This window comes from Podarcis muralis, chromosome 10 (assembly GCF_964188315.1).
Source record: "Podarcis muralis chromosome 10, rPodMur119.hap1.1, whole genome shotgun sequence".
Classification (NCBI taxonomy): domain Eukaryota; kingdom Metazoa; phylum Chordata; class Lepidosauria; order Squamata; family Lacertidae; genus Podarcis; species Podarcis muralis.
Window position 1 is genome coordinate 7,549,007 of NC_135664.1, and position 26,020 is coordinate 7,575,026.

Here is a 26,020-nt window from a genome sequence, read left to right on the forward strand (position 1 = left end):
GTCAAGTTCCAGACTGTATGGGAGGGACCCACAACTTAAAACGGGGACTTCAGTCTCACCTTCTCATGCCCAGCAATGCACATGGTGCTAGTGAGAGCAGAGGTACTTCTGCTTCCTTGTGATGTGTTGTTTTCTTCTTCCTCCTCCTGCTGTTCCCTCTCTTCTACAAAACTGGCAGGAGGAGGGAAAGCAGCGCACAGGAAAGTGATGATGATGGCAGAGTTCACGGGATCCCAACCAGTCTGCCACTTGTAAAGCTGCCCGCTATTGTGCCACCTGAGTGGCTTGCTTCAATGTGCCTCATTATAGAGTTGGCTCTAATTTTTGTACCATCACAGTACATGGGATGCTAACAGAGTAAGAAACAAAAAGTTACGTCTCTGTACTGAGGAACTTACAATTTGAAATTTTAGATTTGGGCTGCCAGGGGATGAAGATTGGAAAAGAGATTAATCAAAAGAATATGTGTCTAGTTAAGTTAGACTTCACTTTAGTGAGGAGTATACCCAGCAATAATTTCATGGAAAAATTGGTTTTCCCAATTAAAACAGCTCCATACATTGATTAGTTCAGAATTTTAAAAGGCGGCATTATGAATGTATTTGTATCAGTACTTTCCATTGTGCAAGCAATACTTGGAAGTTGTAGATTTCCTGGCCTGGGCCTTGGTCCCCTTAAATGCGGAGAGATTGACTATTACAGTTCTTAGGAGTTTGTTTGCTTCCAAATCTCAAACTAGATTAGTCTTTTGTTCCTGGATCTGAATTTCCAGGGCACAGGGGAGGCTTTAAAGAGGGTTTAAACTTCATTTTAAAAAATGGAAGCAGAATGATGCAGATTAAATTTATTTTGCGTTGCTCCTCCCCCCCTTAAGAATTGCTGTTTCCAAAAAAAGGAACCTAAAAAAAGAAAAATTAGCAGGACTGGAATGGAGACTGCTACAAAGAATGGACTGGGAGGAGGGGAAAGCCATAGATAAGTGAGTTAGGTAAAAGGGACAGGGAAGCCTTTCCCACTGGCCTCCAGTAGTTCTACATAGCTTGATATTCAAACTTAAAGATACAAACATGCATTCAGTGCATCTAATACCTACTAATCATCTTCATCATCTTCTTCTTCTTTTACTTCCAAATGAAAGTTAGAATTCTAAGGATGTCAAATTCTACCTTGCAAGGTAAGCAGATATGAAGTAGGCTATATACACCCTAAACTGGACTGCTCTGGCAGGTCCTCCGCCTTTCTGCTTTGAAAACAAATGCTTGTTATTTCTAAACTTAGACAGCTGTTACTGCTTTAAATACCCTGTGTTCTAGAAGTAGAATAGAGCTTAATTGTAGGGAGGTACTGTAGGTGCTTTTACTATTTGGAAAAAGTGATTTTTCTTTGTACTTTGATTGCTCCGTGGAACACACAGACTTGTGAAGGCCAGATAGAACTACATTTTTCAGAATGTCAGCAGACATATTCTAACTCTTCTTGCAGTAACAATTACAACATGCTAACAATTACAATATGCTTTTTTTAAAAATAAATAAATAAAAGAATATGCCTGTTTCTTCTCCATCTCTCCACTTCCCTTCCTTGTTTCCTTTATTCTGTTCTAGAAAGGGGCTAGAGACTATGTAGGAGCCAACATTTTCTTTAGATAGAATTGTTGGCAAAGCACAATTCTATTCAGGTGCAGGAGGGCATGCTGAGCATTGTCTATTACAGTCACTTTGAGCTAAGTAAAGATAGATATGGATATAGGTGTGGGAAATCGACTGAAGGAGCCAACCATATGGCTTAAAATACTGGTCCAGGCTCTTACTGTACACTACCATAACACCTTGCAACGTAAGATGGGAGTCTCCAGGTGTTGTTGAACTACGCTTCCCATTATTTCTGGTCAGTGGGTGGGCTGATGAGGGCTGATGGGAGATGGGAGACCAACAGCATCTGGAGTGCCATAGGTTCCTAACCCTTGACCTAAGGCAACTGCTGGCCTGAATTGCTGTACTAAAGCAACACTACTGCAGATTGCTAGATAACATTATTGCAGCTTCCAGCCCACCTGAGTCTTGCTGATATGAGGAGCCAGTAGATTCTTATCTGACCTCATAAAGCTGCTGACCTTGGTCTGAGTCTTCAATTAGAGATTGTAGGCTGATTCTCTGCTGAAACACCTGCCTGCCTCTAGACTCCCAGCCCTAACATTTGGCTATAGTGTGAACTTGAGATTTTAGTATCTTATACCAAAACCACAACAGAAGTATCAAAAAAGCAAAGCAGAACAGAATTGTATAACTGTTACCCTGAAATGTCATCAAAGCAGCCTTAAGTCTGGCACTATATGAGGTAATAAAACAAATTTGCAAAATAAACAGGATTCCTGTTTAACAGATGTGAGAAATTGAGAATAAGACTATAAATAAATTACCCATGATCCTTCATTTTAATATTTTTGAATTAATATTTTGTGAAGGAAAAAGTTGAAAATAAAGTGTATACTTTTATGCAAATATTTTTATTTCATCATTTGAAGTTCTCAAAGGAAGATCAAGAACATCCAGTGGATGGATCCAGATCAGGATAAACAGTGCAGGTTCTGTAAATAAGTTGCACTCTGTTTCTAAAGCTTTTGTTCTTTACTGAGTGCAATCAAGTTCATTTATGTTGCGTAGGAGTCAATAGGTGAGATCCAACTAAACTACACATGGAGTAGATCTGTTTAAATCAATGGATTTTACTCAAGTTCATTTGTTTCAATGAGTCTGCATTGAGAATGGTGTAGTTGGATACCACCCAACAAGGGTTTCAGATTCTCTCTTCATCAGCACAACTGTTCAATGAAGAGGATAAGATTGCATTTAAAGATAATATAATGGGATTTATACAGTTGCCCATAGTTCTCATTTTTGAATTCAGGGATTTCAGAATAGTGTGTTTTGTTTTAGGAAACTGTGTTGCTTTGGAAATTTATCCCTGGGTTTAGCGATGGTGGACGAGCATCCCCAGATGAATGCTGCAGTTCATATTCACAGGGGAGTGCTCATGTGCCCTCTCCTGAAGCTTTCCTTGTTTGAAAACATGGTTTCACATGATATCCAAACTAGGAAGAGACTGTTGTTTTAAGTGCTACTGTCAACCAGGATATTCCTTTCTGAAGACTTCACAGCCTAAACAGACAATATACAAGGGGGTGGATTAGGTAGAATATAAGAATAGTGGTAATTAAGAGAAGGGGAATGGGCTAACCTGGAAGGTGAAAGCAGCTTGATAAAGAAGTCCTAATCTCTATCCTCCGTTTCCCTTTTCAAATTGCTGTGGAGATTCTATGCATTCAGACATATAATCTTGACCATGGTTTATGTTATCAGGAATGACCTGAGGCATTCCTCTGGCTCATGTTCCTTCTCCTCTCCACATAAGGAGAGTTAAAGCATCTACATCATGCAACTTGGGGAACTATGATTTAACCAAAGTTAGTTTAAACAAAATAAAGGGTAAAACTGGTTTCAGATTCTTTTTGTGTTAACCAATTTAGGTTAAATCAAACCACAGTTGTCAAGAGATTGTACTGTTTTGCATTCAAGGGAGGAAGTTGGGGCAAGGGAGTGTGCAAGTTAAGATTCCTGCAGTTCATTCCAAGTCACCTACACCAGGCCATTTCCATTCCTCCAAACCATAGAGTTTGTATTCTTGCTGCATCCCACTTCACCAAATAATTTCAGTTTAGTTGATATTTTCCTTTATTCCAACAGCACTTTGCTGTTACATCTGAACCAGCAATCCTTTGAGCAAGCCTTCTAAAGCATGATTGCAAACCATAGTTTGATTACTTTGGTTCTGTTTTAGTTGAATAAGCATCCAGTTTGTTCATTCAACATATTGTAGCATTTTGCTGGGTAAAGCTTAATTCAGCAAAGGTCAAGCTGACTCACAACCAAGTATGTCCTTTTGGGTTGGGATCTAGTGCTAAAAGTGAGCTTTTATAAAATACTTTCTGAGTATTCAGAACAATTAACATACACTATCTTAATAATCACAAACATTCTATAATGTAGGCAGCCATCACAGTTGGGGACTTGGGAGATTATACTAGCTAGTTCATATAGATGCTATTAATAGGTGCTATTAGTTCATATAGGTGCTATTAATGGAGTGGGCTCAATGTTAAACAGTTTTGGAAATACATTGAGGCTAGGTCAGAATAGGCTTGCATACCTGTACACTAGGGCTGGGCGATACACTGGTTTGAAGTCCATAAGTTTTGACCTGGCAATATGTCACAAATCATGGTGGGTGTGCTACACAAAAATCACAATGCGGGGGAAACCGTGAAGCCAGCCAGTGCCTCCTCAGACATCACGATATTTCTGTGATATATCACAGTGTTGAAAAACAGATATCGTCAAGCCCTACTAAATACTTGAAATACCATGTTTCAAGTGTGTTCTCCATTATGAAGTTTGAACCTACATGCAGCGAATATAGCTTGAAATTTTGGTACATGAGACTGACTTTACTATCACTATAGTCTGTTTTGATAATTGGATTTCTGTGTCCAGTGTTAACCATAGCTTTTGAAATATCACAGCGATATGAGCTCCTAATGGTGTTAGGAGTAGAATTTTATGTTTATTTTTATGGCATACGAAGCTGTTGGTTGCTACATCTAGGACAGTGCCTACAGATGATGTAATGAATATTGCATCTTCAGTATCTTCTTAGTGTAGAGGTGGCACTGACCTGTGGAAAGCTGTCACTGGAGATTCATTTGTATACTACAACATCTTTCTTCTCTTGCAAATCTTCCTTTTGCACTTTTCCTTCTCTGAGCTAGGAAGATGGATAGGGTGTAAGACCCCATGCCAAAGTTATGTTTCTGGCATGGGATGAGGGAAAGATAGGAAGCGGAGATTATTGGACTTTTGACTAACAGTGGCTCTGCAGCCACTTACTGCCTCCAGATGGCATAACTTTTTCATATTTGATGCCTCTCTCTTTCCTTCCATATCCTGCACTGCCTGATACAAAGAGGCCTGTGTCCGCTGCCTTGGCTCATTGCCTCATTCTACCTCTATAGTACTGGTCCATCAGCCAATTTAGCTCCACACCCATATTTTAGTATGGTGCTATGCTGTAAATATCGATATAATTCACTATTTCCTTGTTAAAAGTTTTTGAGGTGACTGTGACTGAATTAAGAGATTAAAACAATTATTGTTACTAATGTAGTTAAGTGGGCTAGTTTTAACTTTTAGAGCTGTTTGACATTAACATCATGGTTATGAGATGCCTATTGCTTTCAGGTAATAAAGATGATTTGCTACAGTTGGTTGAACAGCTTCATCCAGACAATAGTAATGAATGGATCAGCATCAAACTGGAAAGAGGTATCAAGTGGGATTCCTCAGGGATCAGTTCTGAATGCAGTGCAGGTCGTCTTCATTAATGACTTAGATGACTGAGTGGACCACAACTCTTAGCAAATAGGTTGGAAATATTTTAGAATATTCTACAATGGCCTTGATAAATTGGATAGCTTGCTAACAATAACATTTAGACTATACTTACATAAAAATTGTATATGGGATTTAATAATAGGGACTAACGTGTTTCTCATGTTCCCGGGTTCATTTGATGTGGCTCAAAATTTGGTGTTCTAAAAGTCTTGGCAAGAAAAATTCAAACCCACCAGCTTTTTATTTTCCTCTGGCTAGAGGTTCTGATGAACGCAGCTAGCCTATTGGCAGGGCTTTGTTGTTGTTTAAATTGAGTTCTGAAAAAATATTTGATGAATACTAAGAAAATTGTGTGTACTCTCACTACTACTGTCTTACAGTTTACCAATGGAGAAAAGTTCCCTGTCAAACTCCACTGTAAACACATTGGTACATGAAGGCAGGATTTTTGAGGCCTGCAAGTCTGTGTTAACATAACTTGTTACATTTGATGTGTTAAACTTCGATATTAGTTTTAGCAACACTGGGATGACAGGATCTCTGTGAATGTAATGGCATTTCGTAGGAAGCTGTATATATAAAGATTCTGTTTTAAGTGACATCACTCAGCTTACTTTAAATATATATATCTTGCCCATCCTGTGTCTGTCTTGCAGTTAGCAACAGCCTTTTTTAAGGATCTGTGAGGCTTTTGTATCCCTCACCACAAAAAAGTCAATATCTTCCAATTAGCTTTATTGGTTGTTAAAAGTCATTACGGCCAAACAAGATCCTAGCCATAATTCCAGTACCCTTACATTTCATATTGTGCACCATAAAAGAAAGAAACAAACAAAAAAGCACAGGTTTACATCTTTAGTGGAGTACTACAATTTTTTTAAAAAAAGCAGGGAGCCATTTAAAACATGAGCTTTAAAGCCAGAACAGTGTTGTAAAAGATGCACGCTTCTGAAATAACTAGTGTCTCCTCCTCTTCAGATCAAGATTTTCTCTGCTTAGAAAACCAACCTTTTCTGCATTTTTTTCTGGCAGATGTGTCAGTTTCATTCCTGCTGAGGCAGTCAGAACAGATGGTAAGCAATGAAATAGTTCAGACACACAAGAGGTTTGCTTATCGAACCTATTCCATATATATTTTACAATTAGGGAAAGTTTCTAAGCTGGGAGATTGGGTACAGTGACTTAAAATTTGTAATTCCACACTTGTTTACAGCACCATTGGTTGAGCAATACCTTTCTCTGAGATTTGGTGAAATACTACTTGTGAATGGGTACCTTGCTTTACAAAAGGTTAAATTACAGAGGAGGAAAAAGTTACAGAAATAAAAACACAAGACCCAAATGATATTCAGCGTGCACAGCTTAATGTGCTACAGCTCTAGCTACCTTACTGAAGAGAACTGTAACAGATACTGTCTCTTGTGGCTAAATTTTAAAAAAGGGAGAACTACTATTTCAACAGCTCAAGTTGTAAAGGTTTAGAAAAGGAGTGCTATATTTTGTGATTCAGGCAGCATTTGGCGGCAGTAGATGTACACAAGTTGTTTTCAGGCTCCTCCTAAAAACAGCTGGTTTGTTTTACACAGGAAACTGCCTGTGGCATGAATGTATATTAAATATTATGAAGTGAGCATGCGTGCATTCACACACACACACACACACACACACACACACACACACACACACAGAAAGAGAGAGAGAACTTAACTTTTTAATGTAAATAGTGAATCATGCACATACATATCCATCCTGTTGAGCTACAAATGATACTGCATGTGGGGCTAGAAATGCAGATTAGGGTTTTTAAGATCTTCAATAACATTTTCCATCCTTCATCAAATCATCAGCATTATATAATACATTTAACTGAAATATAACTAACTCTCTTGATTCAAAACAGCATAAGAAACAGGAATTTGAATATGGTTTGAAGAGTTCTCTGTAGGGATTCTCTAAGTGGCTTTTATATTGAAAAAAGTCTTTAGTGTGCCTGTATTGGGGTGGATAGCTTGACTTCAGTTAACCATTTAGACCAGGCGTCAGCAAGGTTTACCTTGCCTGGGCCGGTTCACTCCAGCGGAGATCCCTCTGTGGGCCAGATTGTGCGCCCACGATTTCCAGCATCTGCGCAGATGCGATTTCCGGCACCGTAGAAGTGAGTCCCTGCGCCGGATTAGTGCAGGGACTCGCCAAGCACGCAGCTCAGTTCAGGGGTGGCTCGTGGGCTGGTTAATGACCCCTGTGGGCCACTTGTGGCCCATGGGCCTTAGGTTGCCTACCCCTGATTTAGACTGCAGTTCTGTACATACTTATCTGTGAGTAGAGTAGATTTTGAGTTCTTATTTTTTTCAGTAAGTTTGCCACATTCCACATTATTTGTCAATTTTTTTTCAAAAAAGAAAAGTCCTGCCAAAAAATCCATCAGCATATTCGTTCACTTTTCTCCTAATATACACTTCTTGCCTACCATTTCCCCTATATAAACATACAAAAATGCATTTTTTTATCTAATATGTACATTTTTGCACACATTATTTGGTTAGAAAACTGCATCACAAAATTAAGAGATGTACAAATTTGGAAGGATAGCTGCATTATGGTTTGCACGTTGTTTTCAGAGATGTGAATTGGCAGGTTCACATTCAAATTGGAACTGACCTTCTCCATTCCTGCTCGGGATTTAGTTCCACTGAATTCAGTGAGACTGTACTTCTGTGTAGATATGTATATAATTGCACTATTTCTTGACAGTATTAAATCAATGATAACCTTTAATGCAGAGACTGGAAATCTAGGCACTGATATCATCACCCAGTTTCAGCATGTGGGCTGGGAAAAGATATTTGGTCTGTAAACTGAAGAAACCGGCAATGACAGAATCAAAAGTAGCATAAGAAACTGGTCTCCACTTCCTCTGCTGCTGTTGGGACAGACGGAGGAGAGAAAGTGACTGCAGAAGACTGATGTGGACCAGGGTTTCCCAAAATTGGGTTTCCAATTGTTGTTGGACTACATCTCCCATCATTCTGTGTCTAGGGCAGTTGTCTACCAGCTCCATCTGGTTTGCTGGCTAAGACCCTGCCTGCCTGTTGCCAGAGTGGTACATGCTCTGGTTATCTCCCTCTTGGACTACTGCAATGTGCTCTACGTGGGGCTACCTTTGAAGGGACTCGGAAACTACAACTAATCCAGAATGCAGCTACCAGATTGGGAGCATCTGTTGGGACCGTTTTACACTGGTCCTAAAGGCTCCCAGTAAGTTTCCGAACACAGTTCAGAGTGTTGTTGCTGACCTTTAAATAGACTTTTCACACCTGAAGGAGTGTCTTCATTCCCATCATTCAGCCTGGACACTTAAGATCCTGTTCCAAGGGCCTTCTGGTGGTTCCCTCACTTGGAAGTTACAGGGAGCCAGGCAGAGGACCTTCTCAGTAGTCGCATCCATGCTGTGGAACGCCCTCCCATCAGATGTCAAAGAAATAAGCAACGATCTGACTTTTAGAAGACATCTGAAGGCAGTCCTCCATAGGGAAGTTTTTAATGTTTGATGTCTTACTGAGTTTTAATTTGTTGGAAGCCACCCAAATTATCTGGGCAACCCAGTCTGATGGACAGCATATAAATAATAAATTATTGTTAATTATCATCAGGGATGATGGGAATTGTAGTCCAAAACCAGCTGGAGACCCAAGTTTGGGAAACTCTGGTATAGGCTCTCAGTTGGTCACCCTTAGTTTCAAAATTGGCATGTAGAGTCTTCATTTTAAATTATCTTAATGTTCTTTATTTTTGCTACATTTATTTGCTAAAGGAATCTCTAGTCCTGTTTACTTTGAGTAACCATTAAAGCACAATTAAAGCCTTAATACAGATGTTTGCACATAAACATGTACATTTATAAATGAAGGCTGCATGCATTTGTTAAGGGCATACAGTAATGATGCAGTTACTAACTTAATCAGTTTACTTTTAGCAGAAAGGGATGGAATTAATAAGTAACGTGTAAGAAAGTAGTTGAAATAGATTTTACCTTTTTCTAGGATTGACATCTGAGTAAATGTGCTTAGAGACTGTGCTTATTAGAGACTGTTCAGTCTCCAATAATTTAATGTTCATACTGAAATTTTAAAAAAGGTAAGCTCTTTTAACTCATACATTTGAAATAAAAATTAAAAGTTTCTCTTTTTCTCTTTCGGTTAACAGAGTTTGTGGATGCACTTAGATGTTTGCAATGAGCACTGTGGCTGGCATGCCCCAGTGTTTTGGATACCAATGCATAGAACTCCATAGTAATCGAATTTATCAGAAACGAACGTCATGAGCATAGTGGTCCCGTTGGGGGTTGACACAGCAGAAACTTCATATTTGGAAATGGCTGCAGGCTCAGAGTAAGTATTGTGGCACAACAGCAAATTTGCAAAATTGGTTCTATCTTACATTTCATTTTATGCATCTCTGCAGTGTTGCTCAGTTTCAGTTGATTCACTTCTGGGCATAATAAACAGAATCAAAGTTTGAACTCTACCTTATAGTTTTCCTTCTTAAAAGTCTTGACTTCACTTACATTTCAGTATGTATTAGAGCCCATTTGGATATGTTATGACAAAATTGCTATTTTTAAAGTTTTGGCAATATATGTTTTTTCATATATAGTGTTCATTTCTACTTTAGCATCTAGGGTGATTCTTAAATTAACATTTATTAACTATTCTCACAGTGAAACTTCATAACACACTTTCCCCCCCCCCCCCTTTGCTCTGAGCTATTCAGTTTGGGGTGAAATCAGAATACTGATACATAACTTGTGCTTATAATAGAAAATTTAGTAATCAGGAGCACCTTCCTTCAGGGTCTATCTTTATAGTTCCTTAGTACAACCTGTAAAATATATCCTTTCAGGATACAGTACTGGCAACACAGGAAGCCTGTGGTGCTGTGCTTATTCTGCCACTAGATGTCATAATTTATTGGGGTTTCAGATACTGCTAACAGCATATGGGCAGACTCCTACGCTGCATATGTGTTCTCAGAAACAATAAGAATTATTGATACTTGTGTACTCCTGCCTTGTAATCTTTTTTGTGCTTCTTTGTTTTACAACATTGTTGTCAGTGTTGTTCAAATGGATAGTATTCACTTGATAGTGCACACCCATACCACTACAGAAACTTTAAATTAGTGTTGTTACTGACAGCTTGCCAGACATTTATTTATTTTTGACAGGAGCATAGCAACAAACATTTCCTTCTTTACCTTTATCATAATACCGAAATATTCAGCACTTTGGAACAAAAGTGAAATCTTAATGTTTGTCTTGCTTTTCAGACCTGAATCTGTAGAAGCTAGCCCTGTGGTAGTTGAGAAGTCAAACAGTTATCCACACCAGCTATATAACAGCAGTTCTCATCATTCACACAGTTATATTGGTTTGCCTTATGCGGTAAGTTTTGTTTTTAAAAAAGTATTTCTTCAAGGTTCTTTCCAATAAAGAGAACTTTAAATGTGCCTTGTTTGGTTGATTTTCCGGCTTATTGTGGGAAGTCCTCCACTAAAACAGCCAAAATCATGACACTTATATGGTAGAGTGGTTCTGATACTAGAAGTCTTGTATTCACTCTTTATTACTGTCTTTTTTTTAACAAAATGGGTTGCATCCAGACCTAAACTTTCACGAATGAAATGCCTTAAGATCCCCCCAGAGCTGGTTTTAGGGAGGTAATGGGGAAGTGCAGTAGAATGGAAGAAATGGCAAAAGTTGCATCTGCAGAAGAGCATGACAAGATGGTTTGAGCATATAACACCAATCTTGGCCTGATTGTACTGGCTACCAATTAGCTTCAGGGCACAATTCAAAATGCTGGTTTTGACCTACAAAACCTTAAATGGCTGATAACCACAATACCTCAAGGATCACATCTACCCATGCAAATGGAACCAGACCCTGCAATCATCATTGGAGGCCCTTCTCTGTGTGCCTCTTCTGTGACACTTCTGAAGGGTGGCAGCACGAGAATGGGCCTTTTCTGCGGTGGCTCCCTGCTTGTGAAACGCTCTCCCCATGGGAGATGACCTTGCTCCTTCATTACATATCTTTAGGTACCAGGCAAAAACATTTCGCTTCTCCCAGGCCTTTGTTTAATCAAACAATCTATGGCCTTTTAAACTGGGGTGGGGTAATTGTTTTTATTTGTTGCTATGGTATGTATTTTTGTGTTTTTAAATTGTAAACCACTCTGTGATCCTTGGATGAAGGGTAATAATAATAACAGTCCTCAATTGTGTCAATGTGCACCAGTGTTTGATGTAATATGGTCCTAGGTGCTGCACCATAGAACATTAACTGATACACCTGATCCTGTCAGCTCTTCCTTCAGTGTAGGATAATGGGATCAATCTATAAATATTTTCAGAGTGATGAATAGGCTTGCTTTTCTTCCTGTAGATAAATGGCACCTAAATGGGGACAGTTGCTATACATGTATAAAATAGAAATATGCCTTTAGTTAAAGAGGGTAAGTCATGCACTTCATGAAAATGCACTCCATTTTGAAGAATTCTGGCATTTCTTCTAGCTAGGTGAAATCTGTATGGGTGCCGAGAAACAAGGTGTGCTTTGTGTCAGTGCCCTTTTTAAAATTCAGCTCAGATAAATTTCTCTGCTTTATTATGTCATGATTGGGGAATGTGAGTGTGCACGTAGAGCATTGACTAGTACCATGCTTAGTGATGCCTGACAGTTTTCCTAGATAAAGTTATTAGCGATAAAAAGATGTTTGCTGTTCAGATGAAATGTGAACAACCTAGCGTGCAGTGGAAATTTGAGGAAAGCAACGCTTTGTTCACTGTTTAAAGAATAGTAGAAGATTAATTAAATGAAAATACTTTTAATGTATACATTAAACCATCCTCTTCTGATCTCTTCTAAGTTGGCCACACCCAGCTGAAGGTGTATGCCACAATCATGTGAATGGAAATTAACTATTTCTGGTAACAAAACCAGTTGTAGCAGATCTCTCCAGTACACAAGTAATTACATTAGTTTTCAGATACTGATTTTATGCTTAGTGCCTTTCAAAACCAGGATAGTTTGTCACCTGTTTTTTAACATCCCCGTTAAGGTAGCTTGAGCTTCAAAAGTTTGAAAGAAAGTTTATACGAAAGTTATAAAAGAATGGAAGAGAGTGATAGGTACATTGATTCTTTTAGAGTAAGCATTCACATGAAAAGAAGTAATATATATAAAACCATCTACCTTCTAAATATCTTTTTCCAGGACCATAACTATGGTGCTCGCCCTCCTCCAACACCTCCAGCGTCTCCTCCTCCATCAGTTCTTATAAGCAAGAATGAAGTAGGCATATATACTGCTCCAAATTTTGATGAGACCTCCAGTGCTACTACTATCAGCACTTCTGAGGATGGAAGCTATGGAACTGATATAACCAGGTGCATTTGTGGATTTACACATGATGATGGATATATGATCTGTTGTGACAAATGCAGGTAAAGTAATGCCATATATGCAAACATTTCTTAAATATTTTTCTTCTGTGCTACTGAAATCAGCCCTTCTTGTCCCCAATTGCTTAGAGCCATCTCCTTCCTCAGGCCCTTCATAGGCATTGTAGGGCATTATGCAAATATGGGAGAAAGAGAAACCGTCACCATTTTGTTATTGTGATAGCTGCCATTTTGCCTTCAGGATGGAGAGGGGAGGTGACAGACCAGCCAAGCCAGCAAAGACTTTCTGCAAGCGGGGGTCATACTAAGAAGGGTCACGGCTCACAAGTCATTGTTAACCCTGCAGAAGGGTAAGAGGGAGGACTTGGGTAGGAGGAGCTTGACCAACTGTTGGACGGGTTTTCTGGGCCAAGATTAATGCCATTGGTATTTCTGAGGAGGCGACACATGACTAAAAGGGGTGCATGGAAATATACCAAGATGTGACATCAGTTTTAATTGGAAACCCTGGGGGAAACGCAGTGTGTATTTTGGCTGCATTGTCCCTTGGAACTGCATTTGTTTAAGATTGCTAGACTGCTTTATGAACTGCTCTTATGAAGGAGAATTCAAAAAACATTTTGGAGTTTGGTTAGGGAAATTCTGTCATCCAAAGTGGTGCGTATGCACAGCTGAACTTGTTCAGTGACTTGTCTTTTTGAATGTTCATAATTTATATTTTTTAATATTGTTTGAGGTGGAGTAATAGAGTATGTTGATAAAGCAGTGTATTAAATGAGTGATCAGATAGTAGAATGGAGCTTTTGGGGAAAAGAACTTGTAGCAGTATACCCAATGTGAGAGAAATGATGGAAGCTGTGTGAACTTCAAATATCCTGCAAAAGTAACACTGTTCTATTTTCTAAATCATTTAAGTGTTTGGCAGCACATCGATTGCATGGGGATCGACAGGCAGCATATTCCTGACATATACTTGTGTGAACGTTGTCAACCTAGGTAAGTCGCCTGTGGTCAATTAAAAAAAATAAACCCTGTTGTTTGCATGAGGTTTGAAATTCATAGCTCGAATGTTGAAGTGACTGTTGCATGTCATCTTCATGTTGTTTAAGTAGATCTTTAAAATTCCTAAACTGTATTGCTAAATTAATCATTAATAGAAATGGAATGATAGAAATAATAGACTTGGGCTACAACCTGGAAATAATATTTCATTGAATTAGCCGATAACGGTGGCTTCCCTGCCATAGGTTATAAAAATGCCTTTGTCTAGCAGAAAAAATAGTGACTGCTTTTCAATGAATGAAGGCTATTTTGCTATCTTTAAAAGATACTTATATCACTACATGAAACTATTATTGAAGATCACAGTAGATTTAATAAAATGAGAAAATCAGTTGTCCAAATGCAGGTGTGAAATAAGGTTTTTGCATGGAGGTCAACTGCTGAATGGGCAAAAATCTGGGCCTGGTGTTGGGGGGAAAAGCTGCAATCTTGTACCCTCTTACTTGGAAGTAAGACCCATTGACATGAATAAGTAAGACCTGAGCAGTCATGAATAGGATTACACTGTTATAGTTCCATACAGGAGGTGATCGTATTGCATACCCAGATGCACAACATACAAGTAGCTTTCTGCTACTACTGTTCTCTGAATTGGAACCATTGGCAATCAACTGCCATTGCTCAGTATCTCATCTGAGGCATAGTTTTGATACCCGACTCCTTCCTCTGTCTTGGGATAGCAAAAAGACATGCAATCCATGTGAGAAAGGGATTTGCTTGCTGCTGGCACTTGGAAGGGTGGGTTGAAAACAGCTCCAATAAGAATAATTGGGGGTTGAATGAAGCAGCCATTCTGCAGCACAGTTTTTGTTGAATGGCTGAAAGCACCCTCTTGTTCACTCTCACCACTTATTTAATTCTCCCCTTTTCACAATAAAGTATTATTTATTTTACTTATATCATTTCTTCCCTGAATTTATGAGCCAGGAGAATCCCTTAGCTAAATGGTTCAGCAGTTTCTCCTCTTAACTATGAAACTGGAATACTGGAAGGGACTGCAATGTTTTGGTTCTGCTTTGTTTTGGTACAACTGTTTCATTCTGGGAATTGTAAAATTCCTAGAGCAGGGAACTCCTTGCTAGGGAGTTTAAATAGTTATTGTGAATATTGAAAATGAATTTTCATACAACAGTGAGTGGAAACAATCATTTTATATCTCTAATTCTTCCATTTAATGTGTAGGAGCTATCTGTCAGAAAGTTTAGATGCTTCAGCAACAGAGTAACGTGTATTCAGTTTTATTTCTTTTTTTCTTTTTGTCAACAGGAACTTAGATAAAGAGAGGGCAATGTTGCTGCAGCGTAGAAAAAGGGAAAATATGTCAGGTAAGTAACAAAGTTCTTAAACTGAGATACAATTAGTGAGTAATTCTCCCAAAGGCTACTAACACAATGCTTTTGATTTATAGCCTTATACTGTTCAAGTTAACTGCCAGTGGTTATTTTTCTTTTTAATTCTGTAGAGCCAGGGTGGTGTAGTTGTTAGAGTGTCATACGTGGATCTGGGAGATCAGGGTTCAAATCCCCACTTGGCCATGAACCTTACTGGGTGATCTTGGGCCCGTCTATGCCTCTCAGCCTAACCTACCTCATAGGGTTCCAATCCAAATTGGATTTATTATGGCCATAGACCAGCATAAGGTGATAGCACCTCCATACATAAAGAAAGCATGCTAGATAGGCAATAGGGCAAATGCAGAAGTAGAGGGTACACATACTCATACTCTGTTACAGTAGACCAGCATAAGATCAAAACACATAAAAACATGTAAACCAGACCTTCCGTTTTAGACCTGCTGTGTGACACATACCATCCTCTGACGTATGTCAATCATAGCAGCACAGTATCTGAATATGTTATATCAGGATTTATATCTTGGAGGAGATATAAGGTTGTTGTGGGGATTAAATGAGGAGGGGGAGAACCAAGTGTGTCACCTTGAGCTCAGTGGAGGAAATTTAAATAAATAATCAGAAAGGATAATGGGTGCACATGGCATGCCAGGCAAAATTAGTTTCTCTTGACATTAAGAATCCTTTAACTAAAAAATGCATATGCAAATTTTTGGAATTAGCCAGACTAACATTTGTGTTATTGCTATACTTCAAAAATGTTTTTTCTCCCGCACCAAAAGCTCATGTTTTTTCAAGGTTCCAGTTTGCACACATTTTTTATGGTTTAACATTCCCCAATACTAAGTGCCTCCTCTACTCATGCTGCTGCCACACCAGGGTGAAAACAAGCCAGAGTCTGGTTCGTAATGACATGTGAACCTGAGCTTATTATTTGTTTCTCTCTAAGGAGGCCACAGACGGTAAGCCAAGAACAGAAATTGCCCCCTACTCATCGTTTGTTTGGAGAGAAACAGTGAGCTTAGGTTCATATGTCACAACAAGGAAGACATGTTTTTAAAAAAATATTTTAAAATAAAGATTTATCCATACCTCTCATTCCTATTTCTATAAAAGAATGAAGGAAAGGGTATAGTTGATTTGATTATGAGACAAACTACTCTCTATTTTGCAGTCAACAAAAAAGCTGATATCTTACCAAAAAGTGAGCCAAAACCTTCTTTTGGTTGTCTGTGGTTTTTATCTTTTGTATTCATGAATTCTTGCCACCCTGTGTCCTGATTTTTTCTCTTAATTGTTGATAAAATCTGGGGTCGTAGTTATGCGCTTCCACAGACTATTAACCATATTTTGATTACTTTGATTCCCAGAGGTTCAAAGTGGACATAAAGAAGTTGAGACCACATGGTTACAGTTGTTTGGATGGTGGAGGAAAAGAATTAACCAGTGTTAGATTTTTGAGAGTTCACTTGGCGAGATAAGCCACGTGTTAGGTGATCTAGCCTGAAATCTGAGAACAAATAAAACCTATATTTATGTTTGAGACACAAGGATCCATTTACGCACATGAAAGGGGACAGTGCTTGCATGCCTTTCTGTCTGGCTTTTACTGCCACCATTCCCACAGTCTGTGAAGCAACCAGTGTTTAGAAGAGCTTAGTGACTTGCTTGGTTGCAAAGGCTTTAGCACCAAACACTGCAGCTGTGGATGTCATTTCATTGCCTATTCTAGATGGCTCTTTTGGACTGTGAATAAAACAGTGCTTCAGGTGGATACCAGGCCAGAAAAAATACCACCCACTTCAGAAAAGGCTTATTAGCTAACTTAACAGTTTTCACATAATATTAGCATATTCAAGGAACGGTTTTAGTCTTATTAATCCTTATTTATTACTACTGAAATGCTTCTCAAGGTCAATTTGTCATCATTTTTGTATTCAATTTTTTCTTTCATAAATTTATACTGACAAATTGATGCACACTGAGTATAAAACCCTTCTTGCAACCTAACATGTATTTTATTAGGTTGTACATTGTGGATTAAGCAAATATAAATAAATGAATTTCTTATCCAAGCTTTGATTTGATTTAATGCCTTTGGGAATCTTGAAATACTTTTGGAAAAACATAAGCTCCCCTAAGTTAATTAGATTACTTGAGTAATCTAATGCAAAACTGGTGTGGTGTTCTCGTCCCCCAAAACCTGAACATGTAAATATAAATTTTACTGTCATTTAGTTTTATTACCATTTCCATAATAATATTTCCATCAATTGGTAATTGTATGTAAATACTTTTGGCAATTCAGGGACATGCATTCATTATTGGAAACAGTTTATAAGATATATTTCCTGGCTTCCTTTTTCTTTTTAAAGATGGGGATACCAGCGCAACAGAAAGTGGCGATGAAGTTCCTGTAGAACTATATACTGCTTTTCAACACACACCAACTACAATTACTCTGACTGCTACACGAGTTACCAAGGTCACAGATAAGAAACGGAAAAAAAGTGGGGAGAAAGAACAAAACATTGCAAAATGTAAAAAAGTAAGTTAATTCAATTTTCAGTTTCTCGTTACGTTTTTGGAGGTTCATTGTGTTTGAAAATTTTTCTTTCTATTTGAAATAAATCTGGATCACTGCTCTTGAAGGAGCACAATCATTCTCCAATGGGGTTTGGAGAATTCAGAGGCATCTCAGTAACTGAGAATGGGCTATTGCAGAGTAGGACTGAAGGATGACGATGATGATAAATTCATTATTTATACCCCGCCCATCTGGCTGGGTTTCCCCAGCCACTCTGAGCAGCTTCCAACAAAATATTAAAAATACAATAAAACATCAAACATTAAAAACTTCCCCAAACAGGGCTTCCTTCAAAAGGAAGCAGGGACAGAAGACTATTGAGATAAGAAAGTATAGAGAGGCAACACCCATGGCAAAACGAACAGCAATAAGAAGGTGGTATTCAAGACCCAGGAAAGAAAGATGGAGGAGAAACTGGGGCTGGCGCCTAAATTACACCACACCCATTTCCATAATTTGGTGGGCATCTCCTTCCCTCCCCCCAGTCTATAATAAAGATAAAGTAGCAATATAGAACACAGCATTAAAGTTTTGTGCTACTGGTTAAAAAGCACATAGGTGAAGGAAAACCTCTGGATTTGTTTTCACAAACAACATTTTCTATTCTGCAAGATAAAAGATTTTTGTGAAATGAATCTCTGTTTCTCCAGAGGAATATATATACTCATACAAACTGACATTTTAAATTATATTACAGGCTTTTCGTGAAGGTTCTAGGAAGTCTTCAAGAGTAAAGGTAAAACTTTTGTGCTAAATTCTTGCTGCTGTTTGGTTTCGAACAATGAACCATAAATTTGCCGTCCATTTTGTCCATTATTATAGGGGATTCAGAAGAGTCAGGGGGCTGGCTCACAATTCCTGCCTTTCAAAAAGTAATGCTCAAAGTGGTGATTCATGAAAGCACTAAAACCATAATAAAAACTGTATAAAAGCAAGCGGCAAATAAAATAACAACAAATGTCCCAAAGATCTACAACACAGTTACAGCAGCAGAATATCCAGAAGATAGCTAAAAAGCACACTAACGAGCTTCAGGCAGCTTTGTACAGTATAGACAAAATGCTTTCTTTAAAAAGGAAGGTTTTCATCTTGCAGCAAAGCCCAGTAGAAAGTGGGCCTTCCAAAGAATGAAATTTGAGTACTGAAGTGCTCAGAACTTATTTCAGGGGGCCCTGTATGGTTCTTGGGGTTGTTGACCTGTGGGATACCTGGTTTGTCCTCCAGAAGACTCCATGTCTTGTCTAGGCATGACAGTATCCTCATCCTAAACAGTAAAGGACTTTAAAGGTTATTCCCACACATTCAGTTGGGCCCAGAAACAAAATTGAGGCTATTAACAAAGTTGTTGCGTGCCTCTGATACCTAGCACCAGTCAACAATTTGGCCACCGCATTCTGGATCAGCTGCAGTTTCTGGACGCTCTTGGACATCATTATTACAGCAGAGCAAATGTGATGCAAGGAAGGCATGTTTCACCATGGCCATACTTGGTTTTCTAGAATGGACACTGCTGATGCACCAGCATAAACTGAGCAGAAGCATTCCTGGTTGCCACTGTCACTTGGACGTCCATGCTCAAAGTGGGACCCAGGAGCACTCCCAGATTGTGAATTTGACTTTTCGAGGAGTGATTCCCCCATGCAGTAAGCATTAAACTCCTATTCCTAGATTGACATTCTTAACTGATCTGGAGCACCTCTGTCTTGCCTGGATTAAATGTCAGTCTGTTTGCCATCATCCAGTCCTTTACTGACTTTGATTGCAATTCATGTCCACAACCTAGGACTAGGTGAAAAGGAGAATTAAAGTTAAGCGCTAGCCAAATACTAATGGCATTGCACTCTTATCTCCTAACAACCTCTCCCAGCAGTTTTCTGTTGATGTTAAGCTGCCTTGAGTGACAATAGAACACCGAGAGAAGTCAGTATCCAAGGAATCCAAAAGGAATCTATCCCCTGGGACCCACCATAAAATAGTTCAACACAATCCCATGCTGGCCAGTACATCCAGAAGGCAACAGAATGCTCACCATGGTGCAAGTGGCAAGTGAAACTAAGGCAGTCAGCTTTGTTTTCAGTTTAGTAATGGGTGTCTAATGTCAAATTAGCCACTAAGTATTATAAGCTGACTTGCTCTTCCTTAACTGAGTAGCATGGGGATTTAACTAGCTAATTTCTTCATACAGATGCATACTGAACTCAGCATTCAGGAGTTATATTGTACCCTACACTTCTTATCCAGGGCCCCACTCCCTGAGAGGTTCGGATGGTGGCAGCAAGAGAAAGGGCCTTTTCTGTGGTGGCTCTCCAACTGTGGAATGCTCTCCCCAGAGAGGCTTACTTGGTGCCATCATTACATGTCTTTAAGTGCCAGACAAAAACAATCCTCTTCATCCACGCCTTTAGCAATTAAACGAACAATGGCCTGTTAAAGCTGTTGTGGGGGACTGTTACTATGATTTTTTTACACACTTGATCAATTTACAAATTGATTGGCTACTTATTTGGCTGCAGAGTTTTAGTTTCATACCAGACATCTTGTCTAATTTTATATATCTTAACTGCGGTTTAGGGCTCAGCTCCAGAGATTGATCCTTCTGAGAGTTCCAACTTTGGATGGGAAACTAAAATCAAGGCATGGATGGATCGTTATGAAGAAGCAAACAACAACCAGTACAGCGAAGGTGTTCAAAGAGAGGCACAAAGAATAGCTTTGAGATTAGGAAACGGAGATGACAAAAAAGAAGTGATCACCAGCAACTCAGTCTTCAAACCTCCAGTAGAGGTAAGTGAAAATACATTCAACGCAACACCAGTCTTTTATAATAACAACATAGCACTCAGGTTTTGCATTTCTCTAAGCAGAAACATAGTTCAATATGTTGATACCACATCTCCTGTATTTTTAGTACAGGAAAACCTCCTTGTTTATTGATTTTACATTCTGAAGTACTCAACAGTTAATGAGGACCAGGTTACCAGTTATGACCATCAATTTTCAACATTTTGAATTTAACTGTCAGATCACTACTGCAGATGTCTATTTTTCAGCTTTCCTGTTAAAATTTATTTTTTAAACAATGTTAGCAATTCGTAATAATCTAAATTACTCAAGTCTACCCACAGAACAGCTGCAATGCCAGCTAAAACCCATCCCTTCCTTTGCCAGCTTCCCCACAAAAGCTTCTCCAGAGGGTAAGGGGACCTTGCTGAATAGGCTGGACTGTGGTTAGTAGAAAGGGGGATCCCCAAAAAGCACTAAGATACACACTTACAGTTCAGGATGATGTTCAATATGTAGCTATACAATACTAAGATGGTTCTGGAATTATCTTCTTTGTGCCAGGAGGAAGTCCAGGCAGCATTTGATTCAGTGCCAGCTTTTAGGGCTGCTGTTAGATAAATGGAAATGGCTTCCCTTAACATTATTAACAATTTAAATGTAAATAGGAGAAAATAGACTCTTGTGGTTGCTGTTACCTAGTGGGTACAGGGACGCGGGTGGCGCTGTGGGTTAAACCACAGAGCCTAGGACTTGATGATCAGAAGGTCGGCAGTTTGAATCCCTGCGACGGAGTGAGCTTCCGTTGCTCGGTCTCTGCTCCTGCCAACCTAGCAGTTCAAAAGCACGTCAAAGTGCAAGTAGATAAATAGGTACCACTCCGGCGGGAGGTTAAACGGCGTTTCCGTGCACTGCTCTGGTTCGCCAGAAGCGGCTTAGTCATGCTGGCCACATGACCCGGAAGCTGTACGCTGGCTCCCTCGGCCAATAAAGCAAGATGAGCGCCGCAACCCCAGAGTCAGCCACAACTGGACCTAATGGTCAGAGGTCCCTTTACCTTTTTACCTAGTGGGTAGCTTTGCTATGCATTTTTGTATTTTTATGTCTTGGGAAGCAGTTTAATGATTGCAGTTGCCTCAACTTCAACTTTTTACTCGCCTCTCCGCCACTGTTAATTCCAGTGGAACTTTACAACTGTATTCTGATGCAGTACAGTTACTGTCACTTCAACCAAGATTTTAAGTAAGTAATGAAGGCAAAAGCATATTTCTTCCAAAATGTGTTTTTATGTATCCAATTTGCCAGTTACAGAATGGAACAAATTATGTTTATGAAAAGAGAAAAACTTTTGATGAAAAAACCCTGTTACTATTATGGAAAGGTAGTTAAGGTTATTTGGTCAAATATGCCAACTTATAAGTAGGGTTAAGTGCCTTGGTGTCCTGGGCAGTCCACTTCTTTATTCAGAAAAACGGGTTTAATGGTGTGTACAGGAAAATAATAAAACAGTATCCATAGATCTGACACAATTTGAACAGCTTCCATTTCCTCTTTGATACAATGTTTACTCTTGGTAACTCAATTAGCTAAATCATCTTGTGTGGTCTTGGAAGATCCAGTTTGACTCTTAGTAAAAAGTAGAAACTGTTTTCCCTATTCTTAATTTTTTGTACACATCTTTTAAAAACAAAAAGGAACACAGTCTCTGTCTTTTAAACATCTAGGTTCAGAGAAATGTTCAAGTATAAATACTAATTTCTTAAAGTAAAATACCCCTTTGATATAGCATTACAACTTCCATTCAGAGAGAATATTAATACTTTAAAATGATACAAATTGGCGCTTTACTGCCTTTACTGAACTTTTAGCCCAAGGAAGCAATTTCTAAATCCTCTGTTGTTTTGATTATCAGTACACATCTGGCCATTAAATCCTTATAAAGAAAAGTGCACCATCTAATTTAACTACAATATTAACAAGGACAATTATTTCCAGTATAAACAAAAAGTAAAATGTAAACTACTGTAATCTGTTAGGTACTGTAAATATCCCAACATTTCCATTTTTCCAGCACCCCATTCTTTACACATACTGGCAAATAAGGAGGCACTTTGTATACTTTGTACTCTGTATGCTATACCAGTACGCTTAAAAAGTGCATTGTTTGATCAATGGCAAACATGGAGATAGTCACATCACCCAATAATGTATAGTTGTTCCATTCACTGTGTGCTTGTTGTTTACCAATGGCAGCCGCTTAAGAACTGACTAGAAAGTTCCTGTCCCTAGCAGAGCCTGTTGCCTTTTGTACCACCTAGATATTAGGTTAATCCACCTTGAAAATGTCATGTGGTATTTCCCCCAAACCCTGAGCAAATAATTTGTCAATAAGTTGCAAGAGAGAGAGTAGACTACAAAATGGCACCGTCAGCCGCCTGTCATGCAGTCTATGGAAGGAATCTGCAAGCTGTTTGATAAATTAATGTTGTTAGAGAGAGACTAAGCATAAAGGAAAAGTTACATTCTCAGATCTTGTAATAAGAAGCATCTTTGCTTCTTTCCCTCTAGCATCAGCATGGCGCACGTGACGCACTCCTTGGAGGAATGTCCCTGCTTGCAGAGACCTTCGCCTAGATATAGGCCAATTCTCTTTTGCTCAGAAGTGACACAATTACAAGAGGTGTGAGTTCCTTAGTTGTTGTGTCAAGAGTACAGTAAGATTTTGCTTAGAAAGGTGTATTCCCACCTGAGGCTATTGAAATGCACCAGAAGTTTCCTTTTCCTAGAAATCAGCATGTTGACATTTTCATCAAAATGCCTCTTACTTGGCATCTGTCCTTCTGCTCTTGCCAGCAGATTAGAGAAAAGACTGCATATTTCGTGTGTTGTCATTACTTGCGCACACCAGTTTCTAGCCTTTTTAACCAGAGGGTTTGAAACATCTTTTGAGGAAGGGGTTCCCTAATATACCTTGAAAGACTTGTATTGGTCCTCATTTTTTAGATACTGTGGTGTCGTTGTTTTCCCCAAAATGTAAAATGTCTACATAAATATAATACTGAATTTTATGGTAGGAATAAAGTCAATTAGCTTTTAAAAAGAAAGAATATCATTGAAATTACCAAGTTGCTCCTTAAAGTTGTATGTTATAATCTGGTTTCTTAATAGCACTAATGCAATCAGCTTAATTAGATTTCTTACATTTTTCTTTTCTTCTTCTAGAGCTATATTCAAAAAAATAAGAAAATCCTAAAAGCTGCCAAAGACTTGCCTCCAGATGCACTTATTATTGAATATCGAGGAAAGTTCATGCTGAGAGAACAATTTGAAGCTAATGGATATTTCTTTAAGAGGTACTTTTCTTTAAAATCTAGCTTTAATTACCTATGATCCTACAGTTATTCTTTTGTTTTTCTCTCAGCTTCTGGCAAATCTTGCATTTTATTGCCCTGAGAATGCAACTGCGCCTTCTGGTCTTTCATTACTTCACATCTCAATCCACTTACCTTTGAATATTCAGCAGCTCAGCTTGTTCACTTGGGCTGCTATCCTGTACATACTGCCTTGGCAGTAGGCTCCATTGAACTCAGTGGGGCTTCCTTCTGAGTTGGCTGACATAGGATTGCAGAGTTAGTCCATCCCTTTGACAGTGTTGCCCCAGTGTTGTGACAGGCTCTTCACAGCACAGTTTTGCCTCACCCAGTCTTTTCCGTGTTTCTCACTTCAGCCCTTTGTCATTAGACTTCAGCTGTCTGCCATCTTCTGAGCCCTCCTCTTTCAGTTTACTTCATTCATTCATTCTTCTTTTTGCCTTACATAATCCCCTTGTCTTTTGCCATTTGTCTCTCCCCTTTCAAGATGATAATGACTGCTCAGAAGAAACTGAGTAACTGCCTAGTTAATGCTGCGCTTTAACACTGAACAAGATAGGAAGGAAAGGTTACTTCAGAGAAGAATTGGCATCAGGGACCCTCACTGCCCCCTAGTGTGCCATATTGAATGAGCTGGCAGTGATCCTCACAGGGATTTACACAGTTCCCTTGTGGGTCTCATACACTTAGAAAAGCCCTGGATGGGGAAGCACATATGTCTTTGTATTCACCTACAGTCTTGACATGTTACATTGCTTTTTGTCTATTTAAACAGGTACATCTTCCTGTATCTAGCATTCAAGCACGTAGGAATACACAAAGCTTTCTTCCCTTGTCCAATGGGACGTGGCTTCATGCTTCCTCCTTTACAATGCCACACACATGTAGGATGCTCTATAATAGTGATTTTCTTCCCCTGTCTAAGATTTACCTGGGATTTAAGCAGTCTGTATAAAACAATCTCCTAGTGGAAATGTAATGTTTGAAAGCTTAACGGCTAAAAGTGGGGACGTAAAAGGTAGACAGAGCTCCAAAACTGCCTCCTTTAAAATCTCTGACTCTTATCTATTTTTGCCTCTTCTAAAGTGTTTCTGTCTTTACCATATTGGCCTTCCTCGTCAAGTTGATAATCTGCTACAAAGAAAGATGCAGGACGTGGATGGTGCTGTGGTCTAAACCACCAAGCCTCTTGGTCTTGCCAGTCAGAAGGTTGGCGGTTTGAATCCCTGCAATGGAGTGAGCTCTCATTGCTCTGTCCCAGCTCCTGCCAACTTAGCAGTTCGAAAGCGTGCAAGTAGATAAATAGGTACTGCTGTGGCAGGAAAGTAAACAACATTTCCGTGTGCTCTGGCTTCCATCCCTGCGTTTTGATGCACCAGAAGCAGTTTAGTCATGCTGGCCACATGACCCGGAAAGCTGTTTGTGGATAAACACCAGCTCCCTTGGCCTGAAAGCGAGATGAGCACTGCACCCCATAGCCAACTTTGACTGGACTTAACCGTTCGGGGTCCTTTATCTTACCTTTACCTTTTACAAATAAAGAGCACAAGCCAGCAAGCTACCTAGCATCATAAATACCTGCACGAAAAGGAAACCATTCAGTAAAAACAATTCCAGATGAGGTATTCAAATATTCACAGGAAATCTGAAAAGAAAAAGAAAGATCCCACCAAGGGTTAACAGCCAGTCTGACCTAAGAGAAAAAAGAATAATCCTAAATATGGCAATTTGAGTTATGGTGAAAGCAAGCTTGTGCCATTAATATTCTCTAATAGACCTTGCCAAGGAAATGAATTGTCCCCATCAAATACCCTCTCTCTACTTCTGGGTTTCTGATTATATTTTGGATGATGACCAGGACATTTCTGAAAGTTTGGGATTCTTATTGCACTCAGTACAGCATGGCGAAATAGGGTCACTATTTTAAGAACATTTAATTAAAAGATAAAGCCAGCTTTA

The 26,020-nt window shown here is 39.1% G+C and overlaps 1 protein-coding gene across 13 annotated transcripts in view; it reads left to right on the forward strand.

Annotated features, from left to right (window-relative positions):
• The window catches only part of KMT2E (lysine methyltransferase 2E (inactive)), a 58,756-nt gene that overhangs the window by 8,581 nt on the left and 24,155 nt on the right, over window positions 1-26,020 (forward strand). For 5 of the 13 annotated variants that reach the window (XM_028747433.2, XM_028747420.2, XM_028747427.2 and 2 more), the window contains exons 2-10: window positions 9,651-9,835; window positions 10,773-10,887; window positions 12,721-12,950; window positions 13,824-13,904; window positions 15,237-15,295; window positions 17,698-17,870; window positions 18,607-18,645; window positions 20,481-20,693; window positions 23,913-24,043. In XM_028747433.2, the coding sequence (XP_028603266.1) occupies window positions 9,765-9,835; window positions 10,773-10,887; window positions 12,721-12,950; window positions 13,824-13,904; window positions 15,237-15,295; window positions 17,698-17,870; window positions 18,607-18,645; window positions 20,481-20,693; window positions 23,913-24,043 (1,112 nt within the window). In that variant the 5' untranslated portion in view covers window positions 9,651-9,764. Of the gene's footprint in view, window positions 1-5,294; window positions 5,479-6,425; window positions 6,521-9,650; window positions 9,836-10,772; window positions 10,888-12,720; window positions 12,951-13,149; window positions 13,259-13,823; window positions 13,905-15,236; window positions 15,296-17,697; window positions 17,871-18,606; window positions 18,646-20,480; window positions 20,694-23,258; window positions 23,371-23,912; window positions 24,044-26,020 lie in introns of those variants that run through there. The other 8 variants (XM_028747423.2, XM_028747421.2, XM_028747422.2 and 5 more) reach the window with 8 other exon arrangements.